Here is a 9184-nt window from a genome sequence, read left to right on the forward strand (position 1 = left end):
GGTGGTGTCCACAAAGTACATCCGTACATGACAACAAAATAGGAGCGCAAGACAAGAACTAAAACACTTGATTGATTGATTGAAACTTTTATTAGTAGATTGCACAGTGAAGTACATATTCCGTACAATTGACCACTAAATGGTAACACCGAATACGTTTTTCAACTTGTTTAGGTCGGGATCCACTTAAATTGATTCATGATACAGATATATACTATCATCATAATACAGTCATCACACAAAATAATGAGAGTATATACATTGCATTATTTACAATCCGGGGTGTGGGATATGGAGAGGGGGTTTAGGTTTGGTTGGTATCACAGGAAAACACCAAAAAACTCAGTAAGTCACGGCGTGATGTGACAGGTCGTGACAGTACACCTACTTTGAGACAAGAGCTATAGTGATGCATGCTTGGTTTTGGTTTGAATGTATATCCAACAATTGCGAGAACGACTTTTTATTGTCAATATCGGCTGCTGAATTTAATTTTTTTATGTTTTCTGCTAGTGGTGTGCCTCGGGATTTTTTCAATGAAAAAAATGTCTTGGCTCAAAAAAAGGTTGAAAAACACTGGTCTAACTCTAAGCCATTGCAGTACGTAATAAATACTGCTAGGACAGTGGCGAGTGACACTTGGTGGCCAAACGGTGCAATTGCACTCAGACGTGGTCTGCGTCAGCGTGTGGCATAATACTAATAATCCTTTCAATCCGCTGACATCAACGCGTAAAGGCCTTTGATTCGCAAAACTCATACAATGATGTAACTTTTAGCCGGTACTCGTGTTCGGCTTTAACTAAAGCTGTTGTCGCCTTTTCACCGCATTCGTAAGAGCCATGGTGAGCTTTTTTACAAGAGTTGTAGCGCCCTCCGAGGGACTGAAATGCGCCCTAAGAAGCCACCCGTCTGGCAACAAGACCGCATGGAAACCGTTGCCAGGAAGTGACGTCACCAGACTCGTGGGAGTGGACGCCGTCAGTGAGCTTGTTTTCGAATCGTGACCGCGGTGCTCGGTTGTCGCTTGGGCGGCTATGTTTAACCCCAGCGACCTGGAGGGTGCCGTCGACCACTCCTTCTTCGACAGCGACGACGACAGAGACGGAGGCAGACCGGCCGCCAGAAGCCAGGAAAAGAATGCGGCGCAAGAGTTGCCCGCTCCACCGCCCAGCGGTGCGTTTATGGAGTTCCTGGGAAGCGACGCGGCGGAAGACAGTGACAGCGGCACCGACTACTCCCGGGAGCCGCGGCGACCTTATCCTACGTCGTCGGAGGAATTCACCGAGCAGTCCTCCAGGAAAGACAGCCGAGGACAACGCTCGAAAAGTCTCTCTTCCACTTTAAGCCACTACAGCTCGGTGGGGGGCTCCAGAGGCCAGGAGCGTTCAGACATGGGGCTGTCCCTGGCGGATGACTCCGACTACACGCCGGAAGACGAGGCGAGTCCTGGCTGCTCCCCTTTCTGCCAACCGCGCTCAGAGGACCCTGACGACGGACAGAAGTCTAGGGAGAGTGCGCCCCCTAGCGGCCACAGCAGCATCCTTCACGCAGATGGGCTCCATGCGGATAATTGTGAGTACTGCACAACTGTCAACCTTGTTTTTAAAGGGAAACGGAACTTTTTGGGGAATCATTCACAATCCTTATGTAAGACAAGAACAAATATAAACATTTGTATTAGGGCTGTGAATCTTTGGGGGTCCCACGATTCGATTCAATATCGATTATTGGGGTCATGATTCAATTCAAAATCTATTTTTTTTCCAATTCAACACGATTATCGATTCAAAAACGATTTTTTTTCCCGATTCAAAACGATTCTCTATTCATTCAATATATAGGATTTCAGCAGGATCTACCCCAGTCTGCTGACATGCAAGCAGAGTAGTAGATTTTTGTAAAAAGCTTTTATAATTGTAAAGGACAATGTTTTATCAACTGATTGCAATAATGTAAATTTGTTAACTATTAAATGAACCAAAAATATGACTTATTTTATATTTGGGAAAATATTGGACACAGTGTGTGTTGTCAAGCTTATGAGATGCGATGCAAGTGTAAGCCACTGTGACACTATTGTTCTTTTATTTTTATTTTTATAAATGTCTAATGATAATGTCAATGAGGGATTTTTAATCACCGCTATGTTGAAATTGTAACTAATATTGATACTGTTGTTGATAATATTCATTTTTGTTTCACTACTTTTGGTTTGTTCTGTGTCGTGTTTGTGTCTCCTCTCAATTGCTCTGTTTATTGCAGTTCTGAGTGTTGCTGGGTCGGGTTTGGTTTTGGAATTGGATTGCATTGTTATGGTATTGCTGTGTATTGTTTTGTTGGATTGATTGATAAAAAATAAAAATTAAAAAATCGATTTTTAAAAAAATGAGAATCGATTCTGAATCGCACAACGTGAGAATCGCGATTCGAATTCGAATTGATTTTTTTCCCACACCCCTAATTTTTATGCACTCTAACTAGTAAATAAATGCGAGCAAAAAGTCCACTTACAATGTAGCCTGTAGGAGTTTCTCTATTCTGCCTAGAGCGCTTAAAAAACATCCAAACACCTCCAACAACGTTGTATACACATGCTCTAAGTACCGTATTTTCCGCACTATAAGGCGCACCTTCGATGAATGGCCTATTTTAAAACGTTGTTCATATATATGGCGCACCGCATTATAAGGCGCATAGAATAGACGCTACAGTAGAGGCTGGGGTTACGTTATGCATCCATTAGATGGAGCTGCGCTAAAGGGAATGTCCACAAAACAGTCAGATAGGTCAGTCAAACTTTATTAATAGATTACAAACCAGCGTTCTGACTTCGTTCACTCCCATAATGAATAAACAGCTGTTTTATTATTTTCCCCGAGGTAAAGTCAGTGATGTGGTATTTCGTTTATCTTTTAACAACAGCAAGGTATAACATGTAGTGCAACATTTATATCACATAGTGGAGGGGAACTTTTCCTCCATTCAATAAACACAATACAGTCTGATACTTTTATGGTAAATCAAACGTTAGTGCAATCACAATATAGTAACACTGGAAATAGTGCAGAGCAATAACAATATATCAATAACTCAACGTTGCTCAAACGTTAATATCACACAACACACAAAATAAACATGTAAAGCTCACTTTATTAAGTTGTTCCTCATCCACGAATCCCTCAAATTGTTATTCTTCAGTGTCCGAATTAAACAGTTGGGCGATTACGGCATCCAACATGCCACAACAGGTCTCGCAACTACGGTAAGCAGCCGCCGACTTCATTTTCCCCCGTTGAAGAAGCGCGCGGTGCATGCTGGGATATATGACGTCTTCGCCGAGATGGAGCCGGCTCCGTCTCGTCAAAGTCTTCATTAATCGAGTCAGTGTCGCTGCTGTTGTCTAGCAGTTCAGTGACAATTCCTGCCTTCCTGAAAGCATGTCTCTTAATAGGAGCCATTTTGGGGTCTTTACATAAACACACAAATGGAAATGAAAACGGCACGCCTTGCGCAGTCATATATCCCAGCATGCACCACACGCTTCTCCTTCTACGGGGGAAAATGAAGTCGGCGGCTGCTTACCGTAGTTGCGAGACCTGTTGTGGCTCAATATTGGTCCATATATAAGGCACACCGGATTATAAAGCGCACTGTCAGCTTTTGAGAAAATTTGAGGTTTTTAGGTGTGCCTTATAGTGCGGAAAATACGGTATACATTTGTGGTCAAAAGTTGACATACACTTGTAAAGAACATAATGTCATGGCTGTCTTGAGTTTCCAATTATTTCTACAACTCTTATTTTTTTGTGGTAGAGTGATTGGAGCACATACTTGTTGGTCACAAACATTCATTAATTTTTTTTTGTTTTTTTTAATTAATTTATTATGGGTCTACTGAAAATGTGACCAAATCTGCTGGGTCAAAAGTATACATACAGCAATGTTAATATTTGGTTACATGTCCCTTGGTAAGTTTCACTGCAATAAGGCGCTTTTGGTAGCCATCCACAGGCTTCTGGCAAGCTTTTGGTAGAATTTTTGACCACTCCTCTTAAAAAATTAGTGCAGTTCAGATACATTTGTTGGTTTTCTGACATGGACTTGTTTCTTCAGCATTGTCCACACGTTTAAGTCAGGACTTTTGAAAATTATAAAAATCAAAATGGCCACTGCATGTTTTCATTCTTCATGTTTCGGCCTTCGGTACAAAAAGTTTGGACACCCCTGATCCAGTTTGTCAAAACATTTGAATCACTTTATTTTCATAGCAACTAAACACTTTTCTGAAGATCAAAATAACAAACTAGAATACATACAATATACAGATGCCATTCCAATTAGTATTTTGTGAACTATCAATTATTTTAGTAATTGAGTTAACTATCCAATAGTTACATTATTCAAGTACATTTCACTTAATAGTTTTAATGTGTAGTTTAGGGAAAATGGTTAAATCAAAGATTTTTCTGCTTGCCATAACTTTAATTCTTTTTTCAAATAAATGCACATAACATTGACATTTAACTTTTGACATGTATGCCTTAATAAAAAATAAAAACTCCTGATGTCTGTGTATTATAAGTTACCGATATTTTTACACTTGTATTTGTTACACTCATTAAACAATGAATCGAAGCAACACATCAATTTTGTTGGCTAATTGTTGCAGCCCGACAAACCTTTCAGGTCACCAAAACAAAAAATTAATTTAGTTTGTGGTTTGTTTTGATAGAGCAAAATAACACAATTGACTTTGTAAGATCAATACAATAAACTAAGAAAATAAAAATAAAAATTATAATAACATCTCTAAATTGAAGAAATAAGAATCCAAGGATCTAATTGGCAAAAATATTTTAAAGTATTTATAAATTAAACAAGAGTAAGGTCACCGGAAAACTCTTGTATAACCCTTTTTTGGACCTTTCTGCCTATGAATCTCCTCGCGTGCTCATTTGTATGAACACAAATGCAATGATATCTCTCTTGGCATTTTTGCAGACTCTCAGACCGAGTTTGATCCTGACAGTTTTATTCAGGAGAACTTGGTTCTTCACTGGCGAGGACGGCCATGCAGGAAGAACTACACCTTCAACAACAACGAGGTTCGACGCATCGATCACGAGAATCAGCGACTCCTGAGGGTGCTGTCGCGGATTTCTTTAGCGCCGGGATCCTCCGGCCGAAAGGGGAGTAGCCCCCACATCCCTCATAGCGCTGTCAATAGGCTGCGGGAGCAGAAACGCATCGATAAGGACAACCAAGTAAGTAGGGTTTGCTATTCTTTCCCATGTTTAAGATTTATTTTACTGAATAGAGTTTCTAATGTATCTTGCCCCTCATGTTAAAGTAACCAACATGTTAAACAGCGTTGTTGCAACACTACACAATGTAAAGTTAACACCTTTTGACAATGTGGATCAAAAGTGAGCATTATTATCTTAGCTCGGCTGCCTTCTAGCTATTGGAAATGAAAGAAGACACTGGACAGACGTGGACAGATGGCAGCAGGAGGGGGTGGCGGCCCCTAGCAGGAGCATCGTGACATGGAAAGAAAGTGTTCATACATAAGACACTGTCTAGGGCTGGGGTCTGCAACCCTCTGGAGCCCCATTTGGCTCTTCTGCCTCCTTGTTGTGGCTCCCTCAGATTTTTTTAACCCCCATAGTGAGAAGTTTATATTTTTAAAAAGAGTTCTTCAATTTCTAACTGAGGCTTAGAATGCGCACAGGCTGAGTCCTGTGGTGCAAGAAAGGCAAGTAAAAGACTGGAAGCCTAAGTTTTCAGTTCAGCTTCTCAAGTGTGCAATCCTTTTGGGTTAGCTAACCAGGAATTCTGTATTTTTCTGACTGTTTTGTGCTTACCGACATCAAAGCAATTTTATTTGGTACATAATGCAATAAGTGTGACCAGTAGATGGCAGTCACTCATAAGAGATACATGTGAACAGCAGGCTGACGCCTGTTCAATAAAATGATGCTAGCAGGTACATGTGGAAAGCAAGCCCAAAACTTTGATGTTAATTGAGAATATAGAACATCACACATGGCGCTCAAAAATCTGTCAGAATGTTTAAGTACAGTTTTGGTAAGCTACGAAGTCGCACCGCTTGATGGAACACGGAGCATTACGGCTACAGTAGTCAGACGTACTGTGCTTCAACAATATACATATTATGGTGTGTGTATAAGGAACCCAAAATGGCACCTATTAGGAGACATTATCTGGTGTTTTGTTTTGCAATTTTATGCAAAACCAACTTCTTACCTATTGGTACTTGCTGATGTGTATTTGGAATTTGCATTAGTCCCGAAAATTTGCGCCTGTTCGCCATTGTACTCCGCGTCGTAGTCAATCTCCTTATTCTCTATCTTGTTGTGGGGCGTTCATCCTCCGCTGTTTCCATTTCTAATATAAAGTAGCGCACAGTTCTAACCTGTATCAGTAGACTCGCTATGGAAGCGCTAAAAGCTACCAGTACAACAAAGATGACGAGGAGAAGACACTGTCGAAGTAGAGCCAAGTAAATAAGACCGCCCACCAAGAAGAGACGGTCAGAAAGCGGCTGGAAAATGATCTTTAAAACCTAATCTATACAACATTTTGACCAAAGAACCACCATTATATGTTATGTAAAACACAAGGAAGTGTTTTAAATGTAGAAAAAAAATCATATGACCCCTTTAATTTGCCTTTTGTGTGAAAATAGACTCGCTCATCGGCAGTACGCCTTATGGTCCGAAAAATACCGTACTTGCCAAAAAAGAAAAGTAAAAGGAGTATAATTCCACATGGACAGATTGCTTTTTTAAAGCTTAGAGCGTGTTTTACGTTTTGTGACTTTGGTTTTTTTTTGTGGAAGATGCGGCAAAATATTTCCTTGATAGTTAAAGGGGAACTGCAGTTTTTTGGGAATTTTGCCTATCGTTCATAATCATGAGAGACAAGAACACACATATTTTTTTTAATATTTTTTTTAAGATTCTAAAATTGATTAAAAAAATTCTTGGAAGATGTGGCTAATGGGAGTCACCGTTGTAGCCTTCAAAGCCCTCTAAAACAACTTTAAAACCCTCCATCAACATTTTATTTGTACACTGCAAGTGTATATATATATATATATATATATATATATATATATATATGTATGTATGTATGTATGTATGTATGTATGTATGTATGTATGTATGTATGTATGTATATATATATATATATATATATATATATATATATATATATATATATATATATATATATATATATATATATATATATATATATATATATATATATATATATATATATATATATATATATATATATATATATATATATACTGTATATATACACATATATATATATATATATATATAAGGGCTGCAACTAACGATTCATTTGATAATCGATTAATCTGTCGATTATTACTTCGATTAATCGATTGATAATCGGATAAAATAGACAAACTACATTTCTATCCTGTCCAGTATATTATTGAAAAAAAACAGCATACTGGCACCATACTTATTTTGATTATTGTTTCTCAGCTGTTGGTACATGTTGCAGTTTATAAGTAAAGGTTTATAAAAAATATAAAAAATTGCCTCTGAGCATGCGCATAGCATAGATCCAACGAATCGATGACTACATTAATCGCCAACTATTTTTATAATCGATTTAATCGATTAGTTGTTGCAGCCCTAATATATATATATATATATATATATATGTATATGTATATGTATATGTATGTGTGTGTGTATATATAATATATATATGTTTGGGGGGCAGGGTATGGTGGTAGCTGGGGTGTATGATGTAGGAAGAGTTAGGGATGCACGGGATTCTGGGTATTTGTTCTGTTGTGTTTATGTTGTGTTACGGTGCGGATGTTCTCCAGAAATGTGTTTGTCATTCTTTTTTGGTGTGGGTTCACAGTGTGGCACGTATTAGTAAGAGTGTTACAGTTTTATAAGGCCACCCTCAGTGTAACCTGTATGGCTGTTGACCAAGTATGCCTTGCAGTTATTTATGTGTGTCTGCAGAAGCCTCATACAACATGTAACTTGGCTAGCACGCTGTTTATACAGGCTGTAGAGGGCGCTAAAGACAGTCCCGTCATGGCACGCCCTTATTATTGTTGTTTGGGTGAAAATCAGCAGACATCCGATTAAAATAGTTGCCCTGAATCTCCGAAGTCTCTGAAAAATCGTGAGGTTTGACAAGTATGACGCTGTCAAGCGCCATTCACATAAATCTCGCGAAATAACGTCTCGCGGGCCGCGTGTCTGGTTTATACATAGCACAAAGCAAAAAAAATTGTATGCAGTGTTATTTCATTTTAAATTTCAGAAGTGTTTTGTGTAAGGCTGCAGCTAACGATTATTTTTCTATCGATTAAATAATCTATAGATTATTTTTTTCGATTAATCGGTTAATCTATAGATTATTTTTTCGATTAATCTATAGATTATTTTTCCTTTTACCGATTATTTTTTTATTCAAAATGAAGATGAAAAAATAAATGTAGGCCAGTTTTTTCAAAAGGCATGGCTTTTATTTACAAAAAAAAGAAGTATGGACACTCAGTCAACATTGACAACAACATGACTAAATATTCTGTAACAATGTAAACATTTAAAACTTTTAACCTTTAACAAAATTAAAAGTACCTTATTTGCTTTTTAATGTGCAAATATAAAAGTCAACATCCAGTGCAAATCTTAATATTCTGCAATAGTGTAAGCATTTCAAAAGTAAAAGTATTGCTTATTTTGCTTTAAAATGTGCACAAATAAAGATAAACATCCAATACAAAGAAGTGTAAAACGAAATATTCTGTAACAGTGTAAACATTTCAACAAAAGGGAAAGTATTGCTTATTTGCTAAAATGTGCAAAAATAAAGATTGGCACTTTTTTGTATTGGGTGTTTATCTTTATTTTTGCACATTTTAGCAAATAAGCAATACTTTCACTTTTGTTGAAATCTTTACACTGTTGTTACAGAATATTTCGTTTTACACTTTTTTGTATTGGATGTTATTGGCCTACACAGCCAATCTAAATATTCTGGAGCACTGTAAACATTAAGTATTGCTTTTAAAATGTGCAAAATAAACATCCAGTCCAACACAGTACACAATAACCAATTCTACTCATTCCAGTGAGTGACTAACAGTTGT

The 9184-nt window shown here is 37.8% G+C and overlaps 1 protein-coding gene across 1 annotated transcript in view; it reads left to right on the plus strand.

Moving 5' to 3' along the window:
• Positions 1-725: 725 nt before the first annotated feature.
• cfap97 (cilia and flagella associated protein 97) overlaps positions 726-9184 on the plus strand; it is a 10111-nt gene continuing 1652 nt past the window's right edge. The window contains exons 1-2 of the mRNA XM_062027072.1: positions 726-1575; positions 5005-5267. Of these exons, the coding sequence (XP_061883056.1) occupies positions 1038-1575; positions 5005-5267 (801 nt within the window). The 5' untranslated portion in view covers positions 726-1037. The remainder of the gene's footprint in view (positions 1576-5004; positions 5268-9184) is intronic.

Source organism: Entelurus aequoreus, linkage group LG18 (assembly GCF_033978785.1).
Source record: "Entelurus aequoreus isolate RoL-2023_Sb linkage group LG18, RoL_Eaeq_v1.1, whole genome shotgun sequence".
Taxonomy (NCBI): Eukaryota; Metazoa; Chordata; class Actinopteri; order Syngnathiformes; family Syngnathidae; genus Entelurus; species Entelurus aequoreus.